General features: G+C 45.1%; 1 protein-coding gene across 1 annotated transcript in view; it reads right to left on the bottom strand.

Moving 5' to 3' along the window:
- sox6 (SRY-box transcription factor 6) overlaps positions 1-27500 on the bottom strand; it is a 136108-nt gene that overhangs the window by 36932 nt on the left and 71676 nt on the right. The window contains 3 exon segments of the mRNA XM_060071485.1: positions 4040-4160; positions 19003-19071; positions 20663-20835. Coding sequence (XP_059927468.1) covers positions 4040-4160; positions 19003-19071; positions 20663-20835 — 363 coding nt within the window.

The raw sequence follows: 27500 nt of genomic DNA, 5'->3' as shown, positions 1-27500 counted from the left end.
GTGCGTGTGTCTGTGTGTGTGAAGCAAGTGTCTTTAAGCCTGTACAAATATGTGTGTGTGTGTGTGTGTACGTGTGTGTAAACGTGTAAGTGTTTGGACATGTGCGATCATGTGCATGTATGCATTAGTGGTCTACAGAGTGCATGTTGAATATCTTCCCAGGGAATGAGCGTGGGTTTATAGAGAGGCAACATGTACTCTCAGGTGTACTTCATACAGCTGTAGACTTGTCTCGCCCATTGTTTGACAGAACATTGTTTGTTTCATAGCGATAGCTTTGGCAGAACAGTGAGATCATTTGTATGGGAACGAGTTCAAACACGTGTGCAGTCACAATCGCACGGCCAAGGGGAGGAAGAAAAAGGAACGAACGTTATTGCACACGAAGCTGTGAACCAGCCGAGAGAATGTTCTAAACAACAGCTTTATTCGATGACTGTGCAGTGCTGCCAGCCAGCCATCAGTGTGTGTGTGTGTGTGTGTGTGTGTGTGTGTGTGTGTGTGTGTGTGTGTGTGTGTGTGTGTGTGTGTGTGTGTGTGTGTGTGTGTGTGTGTGTGTGTGTGTGTGTGTGTGTGTGTGTGTGTGTGTGTGTGTGTGTGTGTGTGTGTGTGTGTGTGTGTGTGTGTGTGTGTGTGTGATGGACAGTGATATAAAAAAAAGAGGCCGGCTGTATGATTGATGCTCACAGGGGTGCTGAGTGTATAACTGAGTACCAGAAGCTTTTACACACTCAACCCCAGTGTGTTCGAGACAGGCAGAACAGCCCCGGCCAGGCAGGCCAGCCCAGCGCACCCGGGGGTGGGGGTTAGGGGTGGGGGGGTTGAATTGAAGCATATGTGTTGAGAGGCAGGGGGGGGGCATTGGCCCTAGTTCAGACCCCACTTCTGCCTGTCACTTCTCCTCACAAACATATGGAGCCACGAAGCCACCGGCGTGAAGGTAAATGCATATAGGCTACCTTCTATTTCACTTTCCCCCGTCCCCCCGTCCCCCCCACCCTATTTTTTCCTTTTGCTTGCCTTCACTTTGCAATCTTGTACAGCACAGCACATTGTGATATAGGCCATGGAAATCCAATCCCCATTTTAGGGCAGGAGCAAATAAAATCACAAGGCAGAAGTGATTTCAAATTGTACCGGGCAGGATGGGAGGGGCCAGGCCGGGCATGGTGGTTATGTCTGCACTTTCTCTTTATGCGATCGCTCTGTCTCCGCTCTTTATCAGAGTGACCCCTCGCTGACTTCTAGATGGAGGGGTGAGAAATGATTCTCAGGTGATGGCACCTGGTGAATGAGTACACTAGCGTTTGCAGGCGGCCTCCGCTTCTGTGTGTTGGGGTGCCTACTGCTGTCGTAAACTGAGCTCACTGCCAGGTGCCCTAGTCTGGATGATATGAGGAAGACACGTGGGCATTTGGGTGGCTGGGTTGAAAGAAGTGGAACCTGGAGGCCTACACACCTTTGTTCACTGTCCACAACAAAACAGGTGTTCCGTGCAGTCCTATAAGCCCAAAAATGTGAAAGTAATTTGGGTTTAAGCCTCCATAAATATTGACACGTATGCGTTGTGTAAATGCGTAAGTTGCCTCTGTGGGGCAGAAGCCAAAAACCTTCTTGTTAGAAGATTAGTCCTCATTGAGCTCATAAGCCAACATCTAGGCGGATTTGACTTTTGCTTCATTTAATCTTTCCTTTATGAAGCTTAAACTCAAATGCATAATCCTGAACATCACACAAAAGCGGTAATGTCCGTTGAGTCGTTAGACATGGGGCAATACGCCGCGGTATCAAAGGCTGTTAAGTCATACGTGTCAATATCACTGAACGAGGGAGAGAGCCCGTCCAGCGGGGCGTCGCACCGGAGTCAGGGGCCCCGTCTCGGAAGAGAGACCCAATGACTTTTGGAGTCACTCTGAGCATCCATTAGATGCATACGAGGACTGGTGGCATGGCCGTCTGCATAAAGAGAGCAGCTAGGAGTGTAGTGGGGTGGGGGGGGGTGAGTTCCCCTGTCCTGTCTATTTGTTTAAAGGATGGCCTGGCAACTCTATGGGTCTGCTGCTCTCTACCGTGCAACACCAGGCACCATTGAGCACAGCCTGCATTGACTTATCACCACCGGCGCTAGAATGGCTCTGTTGCCACGTCAACACCGCGGGGCTGGAGGGGTCATCAGCAGCAGCGGCGCTCATTATGATGCTATCAGATTAGCGTGTAGCAAAGCTGGAAGAGGGGACGCTTGGCCGCTCGCGTCGCACAGGAAGAGGCCATGGTGGGCGTCCTGTAAGCTCTGCAGGTGGGCGGTGATCTCTCTGGGTATATTGTGTTGGAGGGGCTGGAGATAATAGGCTACTCCGGAATACATCCCTGTGTGAGCGCTAAAGTCTTTTTATTTTTTTTGCCACTTTTTTATGAACTCATGAATAATGCAGGCAGTACGCACGTGGCGACCCCTGACCACGTTGCCATAATGGCTGCGTTTATTTCAGCTAAATATTTTTCCAAGCTGAATCTATGGGAGAAAAACACACAGGGCACGGCCGCTCCCCCAGGCACTTTGTTTAAGCTGTCATGGCTCCATAGTTCCAAAATAGCTGACTTTATTTTCTCTCATGTGGTTTTATAGTTCATTCATTAACTGCACTACTACACCTTTTAATCTTTCCCTGCAAAGGACCTGCTGACTTCCTCGTGTTTTTATACATTTATTTTTTCTTCTTCTTCTGCAGACTCTGCTCTGTGATCCAGTGATCGGATCCAATAGACTAGAGTCTGGCCTCCTCTATTGAATCTAATCTAACTATGAATGTCTATTTTTATTCTTACAATCTACTGCTCCCGGGCGGTCAGACAAGGTCCAGAGAAGGATCTGTCTGTGTCATTTATCTCTGTTCATGCACACAAAAAATGTAAAGAAGAGAGTGAGAAAGAGAGACAGTGCGAAAGAGGACAACAGAAAGAGGTAGAGCGCGAGATAGAGAGAGAGAGAGAGAGAGAGAGAGAGAGAGAGAGAGAGAGAGAGAGAGAGAGAGAGAGAGAGAGAGAGATGGACAGACAGCCAGAGAAAGAGAAACAGATAGACTGACAAACAGACAGCGAGAGAAAGGGAAAGAAAGAGGCACACAGACAGACAGACACGCAAACAGAAAGAGAGAGAGAGAGAGAGAGAGAGACATACACGCACATACAAACACACAGACTGGGACAGACAGACAAAAGGTGTGAGGCTGAGAGCAGCAGCAGGGAGCGACCCGGTCCACGGTTCTTTGTTAATATTTAATTACAGTACTCATTGGTGGCACATCTTTAATTCTCACTAGAATGAACCAGGCACAGATAAAGGATAAAGGTTACTGCATCGCAAGGGAATCAATCAACATGTTACGGCAATTTCCCACAAATGTGTTTTTTGGAATGCTTGCGTGTGGAGCCTTTCCCCCCCTGCCTCTATTCAAAAGACAAAAGGAGAGAAGAAGGCATGCTGTTACAGGCAACTGGAAAAGTTGCACCTTCAGGAAGGGCCTGTTATTTGGTATTTGCTGTGCTGGATTCACACTGCCGGCACACGCATTATTCCCTTGTCCTTGATTCCCTTTGCCTCTTACCCACATCGCTATGTCATTACAAATCAGGAAATTTTTGTATAATTGGAAGTCAGTTTGCTTTTTGTTTTATGTTAATAATTCCCCCCCCCGCACCCACAAAGGATCCCTGAACAGTGACTCCAGCCGGATCACTCCTGTGTGATACTTTCTCTCTAATTTCGAGGAGAACTTCTACATTCCGGCCTCTTCACCCATGTCTATTGTTCACTGTGAAGAAGCTCAGTACGTATGGATCCAGTTGGGGAGACACTAGGGCTATTCACATCGACTACAATCAAAGTGATACAGACAGAGAAGGGGTCATCTATAAATAACATGCACTTCGTCACGTCTGCTACGCAAAGACATTATAGGGAATTCACACAGGGATTACAGGCGTACACGATAGCAGGGCAGAGCAACAGGAACAAGGAGTAGTGAAGAGGAAAGCGTACCTGGCTTGTAAGACATTCCTGGAGGGAAGAGGAAGCCTTGCTGGGCGGCTGCAGCGGCTGCCAGCGTGCGCTGGTCGTGTGGAAAAATGGGGATCATGAGCGGAGGCATGTGACCCTGGACCTGCTGAACAAAGAGGAGGCAGGAGATCAGAGGCAGGCCTGAGCGGAGACACACACAGGCACATAGAGACACACAGACAGCCCATGCCAGGGGTGGGCGGTGGAGGGGGAAGGGGGGAGATCACAGCTTGCCCTAACGTGTACTGACAGAGGGGAACTCTCCAGTGACGGCCGGACCACGTGGGCTAACGCGGTACCGGGCCCGTCCGCGTCTACTCTTCATCTGAGACACAATTTCACCTCGCTACATCAAAGGGCCCGGCCAAGGACCCATTGTTAGATCCATCCCTCACCTCGCTGGGCCTTTAGAGCCGGTGTGTGAGCTGGGACCATGAAGAATCAATCATGAATGAAAGCTGATGATGAAGGCGACGATCATAATGGTTATTTCAAATCGCACAAGGATTGCGAAAACAACATTGCCGTTACCGAAAGTCCAGGACGGGAGTTATATAATGCATTGTACACATGTTAAGGTTCAACTAAGCTATGCACAAGTTCACTCCATAACCACACACACACACACACACACACACACACACACACACACACACACACACACACACACACACACACACACACACACACACACACACACACACACACACACACACACACACACACACACACACACACATACACAGTGAACTGATAAAAGAAGATCATCTGCTTAGTTATAAAGCATTTGGCCCATAATCTTGGATGATCACTTACACAGACCGTAAAAGCATCCATTCCCCACAGTCCAGTAATTTACAACAAATGTTTTCTGGTTGGGGAAAAAAATCTGAGACAGACCAAAAACTGCTGGCTGCATGCTGTATATCATTTTAATGTCATCCTCTGGCTCTCTGTTCCAATCACATATTATCCTTCACCATCGACCCTGATCATAACGCTCCCATTGGATATGTCAAGGGAAGCTACTTTAGCAGTATAATCATGAGCTATACAATTGTGTGTGTACATGTGTGTGTGTGTGTGTGTTTTCTGCATGTATTCTGTGTGTTTGCATTCTTCTTTTTCTTTCGTGTGTGTTGGTGTGAGTTCAAGCATGTGTGAACAGTTGGTGGAGAAGCATATGTCTGAGGATATGCTTGGCAGGGGGGGGAGGGGGGGGGGGCGGTTTCAGGGGACACACGCGCAGACCTAAGGTCCAATCTTACTGTCACCCCCTGCTTCCTGGTGGGCCATGATGGGGAGCAGCCCCGGCTACCATGGGCCTGCAAGGGTTAATCTAGCGCGGACCCGGGCTACCTCAGGGGAACCTGCCCTGCGAAAGAGGGTTAATAAAGGTCAGCCCCCAAAATAAACACTTTACAGAATGTCTCTCTATTCATCCCTCTTTAAAATCAAGTCGCAATAAAACGGGGTCTGGGTGCAATTACCGTCGCTGCATTGGGGCATGAAATCAACCTGCTCTGAGCGACGGCGTCCCCCTGTTTCTCGCTGAGGTCTGCTTATGATCTTCACTTTTTCACCCCCCCATGCCCTTGACTGGTGTTTTTTGGGCCCGGTATTCTCTCTTACAGCTCGCGAGCTAGACCTACTTAAAACCACTTTATTGATCCGTCCAGAGGTGCAGAGCTCGACTGAAAACGAAATAAATAAAGTCGTTTTTATGTCTACGGGGCTTTAACAGAAGTGCAAGTGTAGAAAGTTATATTACAGGAGAATAGAAAAGTATCGTAATCCTTCAGGATGTAAAATGTGCTGCTGGTGGGAAAGAAAGACCCAACAGTTTTCAATAAATGTACTCAAATAAAACATCTTTATGCGTGTGTGTGTGTGTGTGTGTGTGTGTTTGTTTGTGTGTGTGGGAGTGTGAGTATGTGTGTGTGGGTGTTCCAGGTTTCCAGAAGGACTGGACAGATTAAAGATGGACTGTGGCCCAACACGTATAGAGCATATGGAAACGTGCAGTAAGTAATGTCACGACATGGGGTCAGGGAAGTGACGGGCGGGTGGTTGGTGGGAGGCGGGGTCAGGGGCGTTTCAAGGGAACATAGCTGTTCACTGTATCTGCGTATGTTTTTGCTGCTTTTGGCAGCCAAATGTACAGCCCTCACAGGCCTTTATTGTTTAATATTTTTTATTAATTTCAGCACGGACTGGGAATTATATCCATGGAAATATTTGTGCACACTTCGTATAGTGTATAACAAGACATGTGATATGAATATGCACTTTTAGAGCAAAAATAATCAAATTCTAAAATCAATAAATACATTTGTACTTAACATTTATTGTTTGATAGTGGTTGTCCTACAAAAAAACTACACTAAAATGCTGGCTTCAAAAATAGTAATATATGTCTATCACTTCCTTCCCGGTTTGTACCACTCGGTCTTTGTCAATAAAAAGGAGTTTGATGAAGTACATGTTGCCAAGCAAGTAGAACTGTGTAATTATCTCTTAAGATCTACTCGTCAAACAGTAAACTGTGCCGCACAAATTTGGACAGATTCCCCACGTTTAACTAAAAGCTTTTCTTCCTGAAACACAAATACATCTTCCACAGTGCTTCCACATAATATCACAATATCATTTAATTAAAATGTGCATATTGTATATTTTCCTTGGTAAAATGTCAAGGGGTCAGCTTCAACAATTACCATGAATATGTGTAAGACATAATCTGATATTTCTATTTATACATAGTTTTTTCACAAAAGTAAAATAAATCGGTGCATTGACTTTGCATTGCTGTTTTGTACTATAACGAGCTCCTTGCAGTCATCAAATAATGTCAGAGAACGGGAAATCAAGTCTAGAGGCACTTCAAATAGAGGAGCATGTCTTGGCAGTCTGTCACTTATTGGCTGGCAGAGAGACAGAGCAGACAATGCACTTATGTATTTAACAATTGTATAATATTTAATTGGAAGTTCTTTAACATGGGATTGGGAGGAAAGAGATTTTATTAAACCAAGTCGGCAGGGTTAAGATGAATGCCACCCTACACACTCTTCACAGATTTCCCCCACTTTCTTTGAATCCTGTTTGTCTTTAATCTTTGCTTCATGCTATTCTAATGATGGCAGAAAATGTATAATGTATGAAAGAGGGTTTAATTTGTGTGTGTGTGTGTGCCTGTGTGCGTGCATGCGTATGAGTGTGTGTACACATGTGTGTGTGTGTGTGTATGTGTGTGTGGGTGTCAGTTTTCTCCTTTGTGACTACACATCCAATCCCCCCCCCCCCCCCCCCCTCTCATGCCTCCTCTTTAAGAGTTACCCCCACGTTCATCCATCTGTGGGCCGAGTGCCCAGAATATTTCTATTGCCAAGATCATCTTGAGGAAGCTGAGGGTGAAGCGCAGCAGATGTGAGCGGGGCACTTGGGCAGCGTCCTTCCCTACTCCCCCCTGCTCACGGCCGCATTGTTACACTGGTGGCGCGCTCCCTTTGTCTTAGCGCGGCTAAGTACAGTATAATGCCGTTTCACACCATCTGCCCCGCGGCTTCATTAAAGACACATGAATCAGCTATCTTATGAGGAACAGGTGCTATTGTGGCTCCCTCAAGACGCCACACTGAGGATCTGACTTGGAATACTTAAAGAGGGGCATCTGTAGTGATCAGTCAGAACAGACTGGGCCAAAGGCTGGGTCGTCTCTGCCAGCACACACACACACATCAACAGAGGTTTCCACCAGGGGGGGAGTGGTGGTGGTGGTGGTGATGGTGGGATCCAGCAACATGTATCATCTATTCAGATGACCTGGTGACGGCTGTAGTGGGCCAGCGTGCAATCTGTTTTCCCATCAAGGATGGCCAGGCTGGAAGGTGACGAATGGAACCAGCCTGCTTGTGTGATGGGGAGCATATTCAAGGGATAAGCCATTAGGTGGCAATCAGAGTGGTCAGGAAGGGGCTCTAGCCAGATTCTGACCTCTGTGGCTTTGACTTTAGCTATCATCAAAAGCTAGCTAATGATGCTCAACAGTTAGCTAACAGAAGCTTAACAGCTAGCGCATTTCATTAATAAAGTGGAAATAAAGAAAAATAAAGACAATCATTTAAATTAAACAAAATATTCCGTTTTTTCAAGCAGACTTTAACATTTTTCAGAAGACTGGGCTATGTGTGATGTGGCATAGATATAGGAAAGAAAATAAGCTCCCCTTTAAACACACACACACACACACACACACACACACACACACACACACACACACACACACACACACACACACACACACACACACACACACACACACACACACACACACACACACACACACACACACACGTTGAAAGGCAGCGGCACCCCAACCCTGAGCACAAATGGAGACGTACAGCGCATTACAGCACTCACGGGGTCCCTGTCAACACCCATGTTCCTCACTGTCTATTACGGTCTCTATACAGGCCCCTAGATGCCCAAGACCCCCTACCGGCTATCCCTCCGAACCCTGCATACACTGCCCTGATCCCTGCTGGGATTAACTCCTCACCATAGACCCTGGTTTTAGAACGTCGCTTTGGCCAACTAATAGGATGGGGAGAAAAAACGGAGACGCGTGTATTCATTTCACCATGTTTCGAGTGTGTGATTTCTCTTGAAAATACCAGCTAGATCATGCTCTCATATTATGGAGAATTACTCCTTGACATATTTGAATACGTGGCTCGCACTGGGGCTTATCTCGGCTCGATCTGCGCTCCTTTGATTTAACGAGTATCAAACCGTATCTCAAACCATATCGTAAAGCTTGTTGTAAGTATGGCTGACAATACGACCGAAAGTGATCAAACTGTCTGACATCCAAATTGATCGACAGCTTTAACGTCAGAGCCGTAGGCCGTTCAGGGAAAAAGTACACTGTGTAATCACAGAATACAAATGCAATAATAATAACATGTTGTCTCTTTGCTTTTAATAACGTTTTTATCCAATAAGCCAATACCGCACCCTCTGAACACTCTTCCTCACCTCACCGTTGTTCTGATTTTATATAACAAGAAGGAGCGTGGCGAATCCGGCGAAGTGCAGCTGTTACTAAAGAACTGATAGATCACACGTAGCTCCAAGTGAGAGTGAAACCCATCCGTGGTGTGCCATTGGAAGGTAATGGGACCCTTTGCAAAAGCTGCCATCCATCTTGCCCCCATGTCGGCTGCAGCACACTGGGTGCAGCTTGGTTCTCCGGGACTATAGTGTTGTTTGGTAGCAGAAACCAGAAGGAGCTTGCTGGATATGAATGGGGGTACTCCATCTCTTGTTTTGTCACAGCTTTAGAAACACGACACTCCCACAGAAACATGCTCTGTGGCACTGGTCTGTCTTGTTTTGAATCTGAAGGTTATTGAGTCAATACAAAAAATGTGTTTGTGTATGCTTTGTTGACATACTCAAGACCTTATGGCCAATCCATTGGGGAGGTGTAGGTCCACCTTGAGCCTTTGTTTTGACCACACCTCTGGTCTTACCTGTACCAACAGCCATGCTATGTTTCCATTGCTATTCAAACACGACCACTTTGAGTCCCAGAATGAGTTCTCTGTGCTCGAGATGCGGCCGATTAGACTGACAAAAGGTGCGGTCTGACTGCGTACAGGCGGCGCGGCAGCGTGTCCACACAGTCCTGTCAGTGTGTGAGACCCTGCCATGAAAGGGTGGTGCAGGAAACCCAGGCCTCTGGGTGAGGCCGGGGCCTTCCAAGGGGAAGAACCAATAGATTAATTCTTGTTCCACTAATACCTCGAACAGTAAAACAAGCTCCCTTGGAAAACAGCCATCCCAATATGTCTACATGAAGTAGGCAGGCGTTTAAGAAGAAGGGCAGGGCAGTGTTTCCCCGCTCCATCCTTTAGACCCACTTCTTAGCTCTCTCCCCCCCCCCCCCCCCCCCGTATCCCCTCTTGACTTTCATGACATTCTTACTCTGCAATGTGCGCTAAAACGGCATGTAATTCCTTGGAAACATGCACACTGTGTTCTAATTCAGAGAGATTTAGAGCACCCTTACACTGCTGCATGAGGAGCAGCCAAGGTGTTGTTCGAATCAATATGTAAGTAACATAAATAACAAATTATTTACTTAGCATTATCATGTTAAAGAAAAATTATATTGTATATTAATGTAGAATAATACTACTTATAATGTAAATAACAATGATGATAATCATAATAATAATTATACTTCTACAAATAATAATAATAGTACAATTTGTCAACATAATGAATTGAATTATTTGAATAATCCCAATTTCATTGTTAAATCTACCCATAATGTCCAATCAATCTCTTATTCTGAATGAATGGGTCGGTTAAACGTGTGAAACCAGGAGGAATCGGTCATGGTCTGGCCTCAAAATGAAAGAGGTTCTGGCGTGAACACGTTTCATACACTCAAACAACGTATATAATAATGAAACCAAAAAACTACAAACAAAGAACACAAAGCAACACAAAGTGTCCCTTGTGTTGTGCCCGAGTGATTCTCGGGGTCAGCATCATTATCCCAGGCCTACATCCTTGCTGTAGGGAAACAGGGAAGACGTCAAATGCCCCCTGATACCGCAGGAGGCCCGCCTCTTTAAGACCATTTGACACAGACTAGTTGGAGAGTCCTCCGGGAACATGTGATGTGAACGTGGCTGGGAGGCCAGGGGGGGGGGGGGGTTGGAACATGCAGAGGAGCCTCAGGGAGAGTGCTGTAGCTGCTGCCGGATAGGTCAGGTTCAACACCACACAGCCACGGCCTCACTGTATGTTATTTAGTATGTTTCTTGCAAGTCAATTTACATAACATAACATGTTCTATTCACCTGAACCAAACGTGTACAGGCATAGGATTATGTAGCAGCCGTCAAAGAATGCTCTATATTATCGCATTCCCTCCAAAGGAAGTAAATGGGAAAATATAGTGTTTCTAAAAAGTGAGACAGAAGAACAGCCCATAATCTAATAATGGTATTATCCACACAGCGGCTGTGCACCCCCCTCCCCACCCAGATAGACTGGCTCTCTATCTTCACTATGGCCTCCCAGCTGCTGGGGCCACAGAACAACAGAGCCCTGTCTGTTGTTCAGCAGAGAGCAGGGCTGTGTGTGCGTATGTGTGTGTGTGTGTGTGTGTGTGTGTGTGTGTGTGTGTGTGTGTGTGTGTGTGTGTGTGTGTGTGTGTGTGTGTGTGTGTGTGTCTGTGTGTGTGTGTGTGTGTGTGTGTGTCTGTGTGTGTGTGTGTGTGTGTGTGTGTGTGTGTGTGTGTGTGTGTGTGTGTGTGTGTGTGTGTGTGTGTGTGTGTGTGTGTCTGTGTGTGTGTGTGTGTGTGTGTGTGTGTGTGTTGAGGGGGAGGGAGAGCACAAACAAGTGTTAAGACTTTTGAACATTGTCCCAAATCATGGCACACCTAATAATGAGAGGCAGGTTTTAGAACGTCATCCTATTTTATATAAAATAATGAATATTTGGTAAATAAACAAATGTCCTGTATTCTTCATACTACAGGAATTATGACACTTGTTAAATTATTTATCATAATTCAATGCTCAGGGAAATACATTTTAAGAAAATGTGTCGGACCAAATGAGTCACTCATTGTGTTCCTTTAGGGAATGTTCAAACCCCCACCCCCAAAAAAAACAAAAAAGGTCTTTTTTTTTCTGCGTGAGCCATGGGCTGAATGCTTTGCTTTGCCACCCTGAGCCCTAAGAAAACACGGGCCCCCTTTCTCCCAGCAGTCTGCCGGCACACAGTAGAAGCCATTAATGCAGATCTTTCGCCCTGCGCGGGTGCCCACTGCGGAGCACCATGGCCGTGCGGAAACCGACGCAGAGACAAAACAGTTTGCTCTACATTAGCAGGGAAAACACAGGCTGCGCAGAGAGCCCGGAGGAGACCCCGGGCCAGCGCCACACTGGTAGATGTGTTCTCCGCCAAACTGATATTTTCCTTTCAACCGTCGAGGGCACAATGGATGTAAAGTGTACGAACCTCCGCCCTGGTCCAGGGTAGGAGGGCGCCTGAGTCACATAGTGATCTAAACAGGTGCTATATAACCCTATTCAGGACAGACGGGTACTTCTTTCAGAAGCACTAGACGCTAGAACCGTGCATGTATAGTTGGGAAATTTTGTGTATAGCCCTCAATTATCAAACATACCGTACTTGATGAAACCTGACATCATCGAAAATCTGCAATCGTAATTGCTAGATTTGTCAAAGCCCAGTGAGAGGCATAAAGGCCCTGCTAATCGTTGCGCCGTTGTATTGTGCTAGCTGATATAACCAGTGAGAATTGATGGTAGTATTAAAAAGGGCTTAGTCCCAGGGTTAGTTTAAAAGACCCATCGGTGACAGATTTAAAGTAGACACTCAGGTGTGACATTACACGTTTCTAGTGCGTTGCGTGGCGTGCGCCCTCAGATAGTCTGTTCATTATCACTGCTTAAACTGCCGAGGTGTCAGAGCCCACCACCATCGTGGACTCTGACTGCTAATTGCAGAGGAGCATGGTTATGTTGCATAATTAAAAACAATAAGAGGTGTGTGTTTTGGCTACATTCCACCGATGAAGAAGTAGTACACAGGATCCGTTTCCCACCACACCACAGTCTCTCATGAGATGCTTTAACCTGCATGGTTATGCATTGACATTGCTGCTACCTTATGATAGCATTTAGGATTGTGTATTGATGTAGTGCTCTTTAAACGATCTGATGTACCTCAGCTTGCAGGCACAAGCTAAAGTACTGTTGATTTGATTGAACTGTCAGGGTAATCAGATCAACAGTACTTTAGCTTGCGCCTGAAATAATTTCTTAGTTAGGATGGTGCAGGCCATGTCCATAAAGAGAAAACTAGAGAGCTCCCTCAGCGTTATCTTCAAAAGATCATCGAACAAAACCCACATACCAGACTGCCGACTTCACGACAAGTATGTATTTTACTGAAGTATGAATTTGTATTAGCACGATAAACATATTACTAAACCAGCCGTTAATCCACTTAACTTAATTTCCAAACCATCAGCCACTCCTGATACTGTATCAATTACATTTTTGTGCATCATTAATTTTTAACAGGGATCCGATAGCTTTATTGTTCAAACTGTGCATGCCTTTATTTAACAGTCAGCAGTTCCTCTGCGCTGTGACAAGAAGGCACATTTCATAACTAATTAAATTGATCCCTCCCTCCCCACCAATCGAGACCACTACACTGAATTATTTGTATCCAAGTGTCAATATATTAAATCACAGGGGCTAATGAGCCGGGTCGCCACTTTCTTTTATCTTCAGCCTCGCATGTGCACATCTTCATCAGCTAACAGTCTCCTCAGACGGGGAAGGAACACGTTGGACGGAGCCGCCCTGGGTGAGAGCCAAGCCCGTCTGACTAGGCTGTTAATGCCCTCACATAATCCTACACGCAGGCCAACACTGCGCTCCTCAAAACAAGGGACAACCGCGGCAGCCAAACATTCTGTGCGGCACGCACGCACACACAAACACACATCCACAAGTAAATACACACACACACACAAAGACACACACACACACACACATTTAAATACACACACATACACAAAAGCAATCACTCATGCACACATAAGCATACACACACACACACACACACACACACACACACACAAAAGCAAGCACACATGCACAAGAGCAATCAAATACACACACACTCACACACAGTTACACACAGATAGATAAACACACACACACTCCCATTCCCTCCCCTATTGTTTCCCTGCATCATGCTAACAGTTGTGATCTGGCTGCGCTAATTGGGGAACTTACACATTCTCTTTAGCAACGTCTATTTCTCTGGCTTTTTTTTCCCAGTGCATTAATAAGAGTCTCACACTGAGAAAATAATTTGTGGCAGGGACACAACAAAAGCGTCTGAAAATACACAAATTAGAACCATTATATTTGCGCAATTACCAAGCAGCTTTGTTTATTTTCCGTCATGATATTTATTTAAATTATTAACCGTTACATCGGTTTTTGGTGAGTCTTTGTCTTGTTTAATTGCTAAGAAAACAAAATCATCTGATTAAATAGCTGCTCATTGCATTGCAAATAAAATGCATATTGTAGTTTGAAAAATATCTACAACAATTACTGATGATATTCACAAATAAACAATTATGTTTATTGTAAAGAGTATTGTTATTAACAAAAAATATATACATAATTAAGTAAAAAAATAACATTAAATTACAAATATGTTAGATAGACTGACAACCACCTTTCCTGGTTATAGAAATATAGATTTATTGCTGTGACGGTCGGGCAGATGAATCCTCATAACTAAATGGGTCTTCAATCTGGTAACTGTTTGCAGCGAAAACATTTTAACTCCCACTGTTTGTCCACATCATCAAAGCCGCATGTGAAAAAACGTTTGACACTTTGAAGTAAGCGATGGCGACATTATATAGGCCTATTCTCTTTTAACCTTTTCTACCATCCACTTTTAAAGGAAAAGGAAGCACAAGCACACACACACACACTCACACACACACACACACAACCATACACACAAGCACATGCACACTTAAACACAAATTGGCAATTGGTTTGAGATTTGTATATTTGTTTGTATACTTTTCTAAACTGTTTCATAATGAATACGTCATAAACTCATTGTGTGTGTGTGTGTGTGTGTGTGTGTGTGTGTGTGTGTGTGTGTGTGTGTGTGTGTGTGTGTGTGTGTGTGTGTGTGTGTGTGTGTGTGTGTGTGTGTTTGTGTATGTATGTGGCTGTGCATGTGTGTGTGAGTGTGTTTGCACATAAGAGGTAAGTCCAACAGCCTGGTAATGTCAAGGTCCCTGACAGGACCGACCGAAGGGGGGGTAAACAGAACCAGACGCCCCCACAACGAGGATATTTTACATCCAAGGATCAAAAAACAAGAGACAATAACCCTGATAGAAATTCTATATCGGTGGAATCTGCTGAACAATGCAAACGCTGCATTGGAATTCCAGTCTTGGAAGGGAGAAAAATCACGGGATTGTGGTGTCTTTGTCGAAAACAAACAGTTCAAATTGACCAGGTGAAATCTTTCTGATTAAACGGGTCTCTCTCTCTCTGCGTTTTATCTGGCGCGCTTCTTTCTGAAACCTGTGTGTGAAGATAGAGTTCAGCCTGACCTTTCAGTCAATATTTATTCTTTTGATGTGTGTGGGCGTGTGTGTTTTTCTGTGTGTTTGTTACAACATGTGTGTGTATATATATGTGTATATATATATAATTATGTATATATATATATATATATATATATATATAGAGAGAGAGATTTATATAGAGATTTATATATGCACACACTCATACTTAGGGATTTGTCCTAAACATCTGTAAGGGGGACTTCACTCTGTGGGTATTACCATAGCTGGTGTGCCCTTCTCATCACTCTAGCCATGCTACAGAACAGCCTCTTATAACGCAGAGAACAGAGTTCAGACAGCTAATCATCCCTTCATGCCCACACATTCCCGCTACTGTCGATGCACTATCCGCAGTGTTTAGCCCTTGTATACCATTGTGTATATACCTGTGAGTCCGCCAGTTGAATGTCCTCAATGTCTATAGTGATGGTGCGGATAATGTGAACCCAGAGCTGAACCATGCTCTATAGAAAGCATTTACCACGACCCCGGTTGTGGGGGAATTAAATTCCTTGTATCTTATATCACTGTTGAGTCTCTGAGTGTTTGTTCCCTGTGTGCACACAAGCAACTCTCCCTACGTGCCTTTTATAAACTCATTTTATAGACTTCTTCTGGCACAGCCTGACTAAACCTTGAACTCACATGTAATTAGAAAATAGCAATGAAAGAAAAACACATGCGAGGTGGCCAATAGGTAGCCTATAGTCTGAGGGATACATTGAATCTTTTTATTTTCTGTTTTCTATACACAACAGGATAAAATGGTTGTTGAGTGTGGAATGTAGAGGCCTATAGAGGCCAGTTGAATAATAGTATATCTAGTCGACTGATGCAGGTAAATATATAAATGCGAATATGACCAATAAGTTGTTTTGTTTACATACATGCAACCGTACACAATGCTGGAAAAACACCCGGAATTGTGTTTTAATCTTGATGTGAGTCCGGTCAGGGTTTATCCCCTGGTGGGATTCAATTAGTGCCAGGTTGATTTCAACAACGAGGACAAACTAACGCAACACAAACAAGCAGGGAGAGAAAAACACACAAAGCCTTGAGCTTTTACTTTTGATAAGATCCTAACCCTGCAAGCTAAACAGCTGCTATCTCATAGCATATGACATTGTAATCCCGAAGGACAAAGACTCAATCTGGTTGGCCCTCTTGTAAGTATGATGAGAAAACAGAGACAAAGCAGAGATGGCCATTCAACGGATAGACAACTTGATTAAACTGCCTGATGCCTTGTTCAGAACCTTCTTGAACTAATCTGCCCTCTATCTCCACCACCACACCGTTCTCCAGAGACACTCAAACTCAAAAACAAGCTTATTTATAAGAACATGTGAAACTTCCCAACAGAGGGCTCAAATGACCGTCCCTGTGGTTTTATTGTTCTGCCCTGGAAGGCCAGTTTATGGTGTTCATTGATGTGATCGGTGACTTCATCAATGCAGGAGCTGAGAAATCCTGGTTTTTGTTTCCTCAGCCCTTGAACTAAACCTAGAGGAGACTTTGAAGGGCCACTTGGATCCCAGTAAAGTCTACTGCTTCCCATTCTAACAGCAGGGGGGACCAGTTCCCAACGTTGCTTTACCACTGTGCTAAAAGTCTGTGACAAGCTTGTATACAGTAATAATGAAGTCAAAGCTGGTGTGTATTAAAAGGGGCCAGGATATTTTTAAAAGAGGAACTGCAATGAAAGCACAGAATCCCAACGAGAGGCTTCAATAATAGACCTCAAAGCGTATACGCTAATGGTGATGGATGGATATTTGGAGACACTACTATCAGGGTAAGCTGACAAAGGAATTTGTATGGGATAAACAATACTGAACCTAATCAAACTGCACTAAGAGCATTACATGAGGTTCCGGGAAACAAATTGTCAGCCGAGCAGATGGTCAGTGGACTCGATGATGCTTTGTTTAATTGTGGCCGCTGTGTGCTCATCAGGAGAGATCAGAGAGGAGACTTAGGTTGGAGAGATTCTGGCCAAAGGCTGACCTTTGCAAGGCTAACTTGGACGATGCAGGAGAATCCCTTATCTTAACATTTCTCCATCTCTGTTCAATAGTTTCAAGCGGGTCTCTTTATATATAACACCTCCACCACCTCCTCCACTCATTTAGACACATTCACAGGTATCATGTGGACGTCGGTATCCACATGCAGAAGCATCAGGTGCCAAGCATGCTTAATGAAGGCATTGGTAAAGAGCAGCCCTTGACGCGAGTGCCCCTCAGCCATTAGCAGTGCATACTTTGCCACACGTCAGTGTTTTTCCATAGTGTCTCGCACTATGCTCCTCTTTAGTCGAGTATGATATGGCTTCATTTTTACCAATAAGCCGTCCAGTATTTAAGTAAAAGGTCTCCCTTTGCGGTGACCCTCCAGAACTTGGTGACAAAGACAGCCTTCTTTGTGCTGGCGGGTAAACCTTGAAAGAGAGCGTTGTTTTAACGACCCAGCAGCCGGCCTTTGTGCTTGGTGCTGTGGACGGCGGAGAGGTCTGCATGGACTCTACACCCCACAGGACCATACCAGGACCCAACATAGCTGTGTGTCAAATGTGTAAAGGTCGCCCCGAGGCCGTCATCCATGGGTTCAAGGGATAACAAATACGAAGACAAAGTCGTTGTATATTTAGAACATGTGATTGATACAATAGTGAAATTAAAAAATATAAATTAAAACAAATGATAAAATAATATATATAATAATACGTATAATCAAACACTGAAAACAATTAAAGAGAAGGGCTGTTGGCTATGAGTAGCGACAGACTTCAGATCAGTGTGTGTGGGACGTGGGAGGTGAATGGAGAGGGATGTGCCTGACACCAGAATCAACAAACAGGATAACCTTGGCTCCCTCAGACAGCAAAGCCCACAACCTTGACTACAACCAGTGACCAACCCTTGATTATCCTGTACAGCCCGGCCTTGGCTAACAACACAGAGCCTGGGTGGTCCTGCACTTCAACACTAGTACCATATCAGACAAGATACACACACATACACACTCTCACATACACAAACACAAACACACACACACACACACACGCACACACACACACACACACACACACACACACACACACCCACACCACACCCACACACTTTAGTCTTTCCTTTCATGACTTCAGTTTACAGCAAATAAAAATCCACGGTGCTCTAATAATTATTATGTAGAAGGAACTACCGCGATGCAAATGTAATTACATTCTGTTTCCATCGAGAGTAGTAAGTAGAACAGGCACAGCCAATGATGGAGATGAATGTGTGTCTGTGTTGGCGTGCCACGTAGCTGTTGTGGGCCATGCTGCTTCCAGGAGCGTTTACCAGCCTCTTTTATGTCACACACCTCTAGGCTCCTCACCAGCCACAGCACTCATTAGCTCTTCTTACTCTCCTCTTCTTTCTCTCTTTGTTCATTAAGATGTGCTAATTATTCTCCTCCATATTTTAAAGCGCTCCCAATTACCAAGAGCCAATTAACATCCGATGTAAATGACGAGCATAGGGGAGAGTGAAGAACATGTTACGTAAAGATATACCCGGCAATTTCATGTGGATAAGAGATACATTTGTTTGCCATTCTCTTGGAAAACATACATTTCCTCATGGTCCTCTTGTCGCTGCCCAGGAAAATAATTAAAAACAACACACACACAGATCGGTGGTACTCTAAATGCACCCACCTGGATCTGCTGCTGGAGAACGTTGATCTTGTGCTGTTGTTGCAGGAGCTGCTGCTGTTGTCTGGCGATCTGTAGAGGAGACCGTTTGTGCGACGTGGAATTAGTTTATTGGTTGATTCACATTCCACACTCATCATTGAACACCGAAAGACTGAACACAACACTGACCAAGATGAGTGCATTGATAACTTGTGTAGAAATTACAGAATGATCATATATAATATTCCAAAAAGTGTTGAAATGCAAGGATCCTTAAGGAGGTTGGATTGAGGATACAGAGATAGTTTGTAGGGCAGAGCCCCCCCGCAGTGACAAACTGCAGTCATGCAGTCACACTGTCGATCACGTCTGAGCAGTACCACTAACTACATGCACACTTCAGTGAGTGTGACAACCTGCCTTTAAGTGTCATTTAATTTTCATTTTCAAATATAATTACAAAGTGTTCACTGTAAGAAATTGGTCGTCTGCAAATGTGTCAGGATTAATTTGTCCTTGCTTCCTCACGTATGTCAACAGTTAATTACAGCGTTGCGTCCCTGACGCCTGGATGACATTCAAGAGCTCTATGTGGACCCCTTCCTCCTCAGTCCCCCTGTTTGTCCCTTATCCCCTCCCTCCCCACCATCTCACTATATCAGCTTCCTTGTCTTTTTTTCACTTGTAACACAAATCCCTACATTTTCAGACACAACCGACTACATAAAAAAACGACTGAGTGTATGCCAACACCTGTAGCAGGTCAGTGAGTTGAGGTTTCCTTGACAATTAACCATGGTTCCTATATTAATATGACTGATTGAAAAATAAATCAATAGCGGTAATGTATTATTAGTGTACTGTGACAAAATGCATCAATCTACAGTGTGTGTGTGAGTGTGTGAGTGTGTGTGTGTGTGTGCGCGTGTGCATGGTCCATCTCTTCATTTCATACGGGGGAGGTTTTGATGGTGTGCTATGAAAACTCTGGGTGAACTCTCAGCTGATAATTGACTCATAGCCATTACGGTGGTGGGTGATAATAAAAGTGTCGCCCGTGTGGATAGTTTGCGTCCTTATTCCTTCACGGACATTAACACATTTCATGGCCATTGCTAATTTGCTGATTTGTACAATATGGCTCATTGGCCTGATTTGTGCCGCAAATCGAATGCCAGGCTTGTTCTAATAGGGGTCGATTTATAAGATATAGAGGATTTCTGTGTTTAATACAACGTTTGATTCACACATCCACTCACATTTGTTAGCACAAGTCATACCAACAATTTCCCCACCATACAGCATAAACGTGGGTGAGCGAGCATGACAAACGTGAAATTAAATATTCAAGTGGATATAAAATAAAACATCTTAAATCTAATATTATTCTAAACTCCTGCACCGGAATAATATTCTATTGCAAGATGCCAGCCATGAAATTAAAAATGAACCAACAGAGAGTTAAGGGACAATGTGTGACAAATGTATTTAATGGAGTATGATATAAACGGAGAGCGGAAGAGAAAACAAGACTACGGAGAAGAGGAAGTTGGCGATGTTAGAAAGCAGAAAAAGAAAGAAAGAAAGAACACAGGAACAACAATAATACAAACTCTGAGAGAGGGAAAAAAATGACAAAGAGACAAGAAGTAAGATCAAAAAAAGGGAGAGGGCCCTTCACCTGTTCCTGCTGCTGCCGAGCCAGCTCCATCTGTTGCCTCTGCTTCTCCATCTGCGAGGCAGCCAGTTTCTTCTGCTCATCGTGGGCGGCCAGGAGCTGTTCTCGCAGGCTGATCAGCTGGCCGATCATAGTGGAGAGCTGGTGCTCCTTCTCAGCGAGGCTCTCTGGAGTACCTGCGCAGGCGACACCATGGTGGGGGGGGGTTAGCAGGTGAACTGGGCCAAAACGTAGGGGTAGCAGGGTGATGACAAGCCGACAAAGGGATGGGAGCTGTTTGCAGCGCATAGAAATAGAGGACTTGGACCTGGTGTATTGAAGCATTGAAAACCACTGACAATGGATACAATAGGAACTACAGTAATAATTGTCTTCCGGTAGGCGACACAGTGATATGGGCTTTTGTACGGCGATCTAAAACGTAACGAACATACACATGGATTGGCGTATTGTGCTGCCATTGTGTTGTGCATAAAACACAGTACAAAGACGGGCAGACTGACAGCCGCCGACTGCAGCGGCTTCATTAGAAGTGTTAAGGTCACAGCCCGGAGTTGTCTATTTTACAGGAGGAGCTGCTCACAGCTTTCAGTGTGACATCGCGAAAGGAGAGGAATTGTTGCCGAAGAAACAGACAAAGAGCTACGGGGGAGATGGCAGCCCTGGGGCGGCGGCTCATGCCAGAAAACCTGACGTGTAAACCCAGAAAGTGTAGAAGTGCCGGTGTTAGAATCTAAATGAGGATTTGACTAGATGTTACCAAGCAGTCCCCCCCCACCCCCACCCCTGGAGCCTCAGGGAGCAGTGAGCGGTGAGCAGTGAGCAGGCAACGACATGGTCCTCACAAGTAGTGTGATAACACAAGAGGTCATGGTATTGAACTAAATGTGAAGAACGGATTTTTATGTCACCAGTTTCAAATCACAAATACACACATTTTACACAAAATGCACCAACGTTTTGAATGGCTTAATTCAATATTTCATAACCACTGTGTTGAGGTGCTGAGCAGAATGCCTACACAGGGCTGGCCCGGATGAATTTATGTTCACCGATGGGGTTTTACCTCTGCTTCCCAGCGTGCATGAGTGTGTGTGCCTGTATGCACGCATAAGCGTGTGCCTATATGCGTGCATGCGTGCGTGAGTGCGCGCCTGTGTGAGTGCGCGAGTGTGTGCACGCACACGTGCGTGTACGTGTGCGTTTGTGTGTGTGATGGAGAGGGCAGCTCCACTGCACTGCTCTCCACCTCCTGCTAATCAATGCTAAGTGATCCTCCCATTGACTTACACACCCAACATAATTGCCAGTGAGAGTCTAGACAGTAACTCACTCTCCTCCCGGTGCACTCCTGTGTGACAAGCCGATCCCAGAGCACACAGGGAAAAGGGAGATGGGGAAATTGAAACAGAGAGGGAGAGGGAGTGAGGGAGCGATATAGGGCAGGGTATCGAGGGGCAGATAGGGAAACAGAGGAGATAAAGGCATGTGGAGCTACAGAACACTACAGTATAGGCTGGCCTAGGGCCAGCGGTAGCTGCATTCCTTCCTGGGTGTCTTCCACTGGCCACATCTGTCTTGAGTTGCTCCCAGAGCTCCCCAGGGCCCTCTCCACTCAAACTATTTTCATTTGACTAAACACCTGATTTATTTTATCTCTCCAATGAGGAAGGCCGTTTGTCTTAATAGGGCCTGTCAACCTCCAGAACCCATTCAGGGCAATTTACTGGCAGGCCTGTCTGAGCCTTAGCCTGCCTTGCTCTGCCTCCGTTGCCTGCTGCAGTGGAAGAGAGCTGCAATTCTCCCTTTATCCTCCTGGCCAGCCAAACAACCCAACTAAAAGCATCTATTCATTGGACTTGCATGTGTTTTTTTTTCTCCGAGGACTGAATTGACTTCTTATTCACCAATGGCTGTTGGTCAATGAGAAGGGACACTTGTTGTGAGTGACTTATCTGTAAAAATGTTACATTCTACACCGGTTGTATTAACCTTTGACTAGGACCCTTTTTGTTTTATAGGTGACCAACATGATTCTTTAGTCACAAATCAATACAGAGAGGAGGAGGGGCAGGGGAGGTAGGGGAGGTTGGGATAGGGGGATGGAGAAGGCGAAGAGGGCGTGGCATTGCTTTACATCCTGCTGGATGGTCAGTGTGAGCAGAGGGGGCTAGCTTGTAGGTTTTGCACGAGCCCTCCGGTAGCAGAATGAATAGTTCAATAACTCATTTAAATTGCGAAAGGGAAATAAGGCATGCGTAAATGTGCAGTGTGCTAGTGTGTTTGGGTGTGTGTGTGTGAGTGTGAATGTGTGTGTGTGAGTGTGAATGTGTGTCTGTGGGTGTGTGTGTGGCTGTGTGTCTGTGTGTGTGTGTGTGTGTGTGTGTGTGTGTGTGTGTGTGTGTGTGTGTGTGTGTGTGTGTGTGTGTGTGTGTGTGTGTGTGTGTGTGTGTGTGTGTGTGTGTGTGTGTGTGTGTGTGTGTCTAAATAGGTGAGAGTGTGTGTTCCCTAACAGGAGGAGCCTGCTGCCTGGGGTACACAGAGGGATCTAGTGGACTAGAATTGGGGGGAGGTGTTGGCCCAGTACAGGGCCTACATGAACACCCAGGGAATACTAACAGAGGGCCCATTGTTGTGATGGTGAGGCTGTGTTGTTGTGAGAAGCCCGAAATGCCCCCTGCACCAAGGAAATGGCAAGTGGCTCCCACTTTACATTCTCCTCTTTCATTGTTCACGCCGGCTTCCTTTACCAGCCGCAAAAAATAAGGTCCGAAAAACGTGAAAGAAATATTTTACTCTGTGGCAACAATGGAAACATTTAAGCAAGCCTGTGTGTAGACAAGTTCAGTATAGCAACAGATGGAGATGTGCAGAACTTCCTTAGCAGACCATAATAGACATGTGTTTTTTGTTGGCATGCCACAGTAAAAAAAAGAAAAAAATCTCTTTCTTCCTGTTTTAAATTATGAATCGGTTTTAAATGCCGATAAAACTTTTATTGTGCGGTGAAGAAGAGGCGAGCAGTGGCTGTGTCTTTGACAAAGAGGGGCCGTTCCCTGCATATTGCATGGCCCTTAACAGCGCTGGGTTAGGGGTTGGCCTGTTAACGTGTCTCCACGCATCCCGCTGTTGACGGCAGACAGACAGACAGACAGACAGACGGACTGGAAGTTGGCTGCGTGCTACATAAAAAAACGCCAGCGGGCTTCGTCGGTTTAACACTTAGTGACATCTTCCTCTGGCGGGGGGGGGGGGGGAGGGGGGAGTTGAGGGGGGAGGGGGGAGTTGAGGGGGGAGGGGGGAGTTGAGGCTGGAGGAGGTGTTGAGGTGCAGGAGGCTCGGCAGACTCATGTGGAAGCCCGGTAGGCCCACCATACAAGCAGGTACCTTCCCCCCTCTCCCCCTAGCCCACCGCCGCGTTGGCGGCTGGGAGAGCAGCCAGATGGACACTGTGCGAAGAAGTACAGGAGCGCCGCTGTTATGCGCCATTGTCCTCTTTCCATTCTATTCAACGTTCACCTTTTGAAATTCTTCACCCCTTTATATACATATATTTTTTCCCCCTCTAAAGTGTCGCAAACTAGGGCAGCAAACATCAACCAAAGCAGTGACTAAATAAATGATAAGGAGAAAACAACCAGAGCCCATGGAAGCTTGAGGGGGGAGCGGGGAGGCGTGCAGGGAAGGGGAGAAGGGGAGGGATATGGGGGTGCGGCGGGGCTGGGGGGATTCGAGCCTTGGGGTCTGTGGATAAAAGGCACTTTGTAGGGGTGCGATTTGTTCTGTCCAATGCCCACATCTCCCTTTCTGCTGGCCGGCTCCTCATTGCTCTAATCAAGCAGTCTCTAATTTGGGTTCCAAGTCCAGTACCGGGAAAAAGAAGGAGGCTTGTTTCTTTGAAGAGTCCCGAGTGAATAACACAGATAAAAGATTGAGGCACAAAAAAGAAGAGCGAAAGAGAGAAGGAGGGTGTAGGGGAGGGGGAACGCAGGGGGAATCACAAGACACCCTTTTCTCTTCCTTTTTTTTTTGGGTGAGGACAGCTGAGCCATTATGACCAGGGCAGGGGATTTTTTTTAGCACCAGTACACTAGAATTTCTTTGTCTCTCTATCAGTCAGCTATTGTGGGAGCTTCCATATGCTGCAAACCCCCTTCTAAGTAAATTAAGACGTCTAAATGCTACGATTGTGCCGGTCTGTATCCGGACACAGACAACACATAGTTAAAATGCCTTACGTGCTCTCTCTCCTTCCCCCCCTCTCTCTCTCTCTCTCTCTCTCTCTCTCTCTCTCTCTCTCTCTCTCTCTCTCTCTCTCTCTCTCTCTCTCTCTCTCTCTATCTTCCTCTTTCTCTCTTCCTCCCTCTTTCTCTCCCTCTCCCTCACCCTCTCTCTTTATCTTTCTTTCATCCTCTTCTCTCTCTCTCCCTTTTTCTCCCTCTCTCTCTCCCTCCCTTTCCCTCTGTCCCTCTGTCTCTCGCTTTCCCCCTCTGTCTCCCTATATTGCTCTCTCTCTCTGAATATCCTGCTTGCGTTTCCTCACCCACATGTGGGTGGGGGCGTATTTTCACAGGTCTGAAGAGATGTGTGTTGATGTTTACCGCACCATATGATAAAGAAGGCACTGTGACCCAGTCTGAATGGAGTGCAACATCTCTGTGGTTATTTCACCTCACATCGCTTGCTTTAGCCCATGATGTCCTTGGTGTTTATATAGATGTATGGCTGTGTTTTTTGTATTGGACTAAAGGCCAGGTATTGACATTGAGAAAAATAACTTGAAAGAACTTTAGTAGTTTATCTTTGAGGCTATATTACCCTATGTGAGAGAACAAGCACATTATGAATAGCCTAATCAGTTCCATTCATCAGCTTACTTGGAGCAATCGAAAGACAGGTGAGGCTTGTTTTGTGGCATGGCTTTGCTTAAAAATGCCTGATAGATTTTATTTCCTGCCATTATTCCACAGCCATATGTGTCTATTATAACATGGCATTGAAGTGTCTCTATCTTCCAGAAGCCAGACAATATGGGCAACAGCTGTTTTACCTGGCTAGCTGCCCCTGCTATGATATAAAGCTGTTAATCTTGCCAATAAACCACCATTAACAAGCATAAGCAAGGCCTCCCAAGCACATTTCATGCAGTGGCAACATAGAAGGAAAACCTTATGTCCTATGACATGAACTGAGGAGATACTTAACATTGAAGGATTGCACATCCATTTCTGTTTAAATCTAAACTTATCAAGTGCTTGATATTCAAAAGGGTACTTTTGATTGCATAGTTTTTGATCAAGTATACTTTCCTAATTATGTGTAGGCATTTCACGATGTATGTGTGTATGAGGGGAAGACAATCAGCATGTGTGTGTGTGAGTGTGAGTGTGAGTGTGTGTGTGTGTGTGTGTGTGTGTGTGTGTGTGTGTGTGTGTGTGTGTGTGTGTGTGTGTGTGTATGTGTGTGCATGTGCGCTTACATTAAAGTGGTATTTCAGAAAATATTTGAAGACTTATTCAAATAGACACGTTGAGAGGTTGTTAATAAAAACACTTGGAGTGAAATTGCACAGGGGCACAGGCTGAACAGTGATTCAGGGTAATACTTTGATGATAGAGCAAGCATTACATGTCAGTGTAATTATGCTAATGTGAAAGCATTGGCTCTTGACTGTCTATACATGAAGTATGGCAAAATATATTTCAACATATTGCCCAGCAAAAAAAAACTATCAATGATAAATAAAGGAAAACATTTTATTTGCGGTGATATATAAATGCTGTCTTTGCTGTATGCCTGGCATTCAATGTCCAAATCAACCTATATAATAGAAATCATACACTGGCTACGAGTGAAAGGGACCATCATTTGTAGCCGAACTACTTGGGCCTGTGATTCGGCAGGCCTCGTGTTGATAGGGAATCCACTGCAAAGACAAGCATGAAGAATAAATTGGCTGATCCAATCCCATAATAAATTATTGCTATTAGAGATCCTCAACTTCCACAACTCTTTCACAGGTGTTATAATGTATCTGTGGGGTTGAACACCAAATGGACAAACAGGATATAAGGCAAGGGGACAATTTCGGGATCCGGAGAAGCCGAGTGGTACAAAACAACTATGGGCAGTGGAGAAAGGGGGAGAGATGTGGTTTAGGAATGTATCTATCAATCTGTGGAAGGAAATCACCATGACACAAACTAAACCTCACACTGTCAGTACACCCCATGCTCCATCACACTTACATGCCTGTGATGGACACGATTCGCTTTGCATCTGCAACGCTGATGAATATTTCAGTTCGGAGGACTCCACAATTGAGAAACAAGTGTGTGTTGTTGGCAAATGTAGAGGTGAGTGAATACTTTAGATTATGTAGAGTAAAAAACAACAGCTATACAGCAGTGTAGTTTAGCTGTCCAAAAACTGTTTTTGGATACCTAAGGCTAATTTAAATGTAATTTGTGAAGCGTGGCATGAAAATACACACACACACACACACACACACACACACACACATACAAACACACGCAAACACAAACACACACAAACACACACACACACACAATTAAGCACACCAACACACGTACACAAACACAAACATGCACAAAGCGGGTCTCACAAAGCGGTTTCTTTTTTCATTTATCCCACCATTGCCATGAGCTAAATTCCTCAATTCATTAGAGGAGAAAAACACCCAGTGTTACTTGTACATTCATCTGGCAAATGCGGCCCAAAGAATAATGATTTACTATGGCTCATATTTCACCTGAGTGCACAGGGCAAGCAGTTGACTAAGGTGTTGAGAAAACGCAAACTGAGCCACTTTTGACTGGAA

The sequence above is a fragment of the Gadus macrocephalus genome, chromosome 14 (assembly GCF_031168955.1).
Source record: "Gadus macrocephalus chromosome 14, ASM3116895v1".
In the NCBI taxonomy this organism is placed as follows: domain Eukaryota; kingdom Metazoa; phylum Chordata; class Actinopteri; order Gadiformes; family Gadidae; genus Gadus; species Gadus macrocephalus.
The sequence above is the reverse complement of the archived record's forward strand: the minus strand, read 5'-3'. Positions and strand labels throughout refer to the sequence as shown.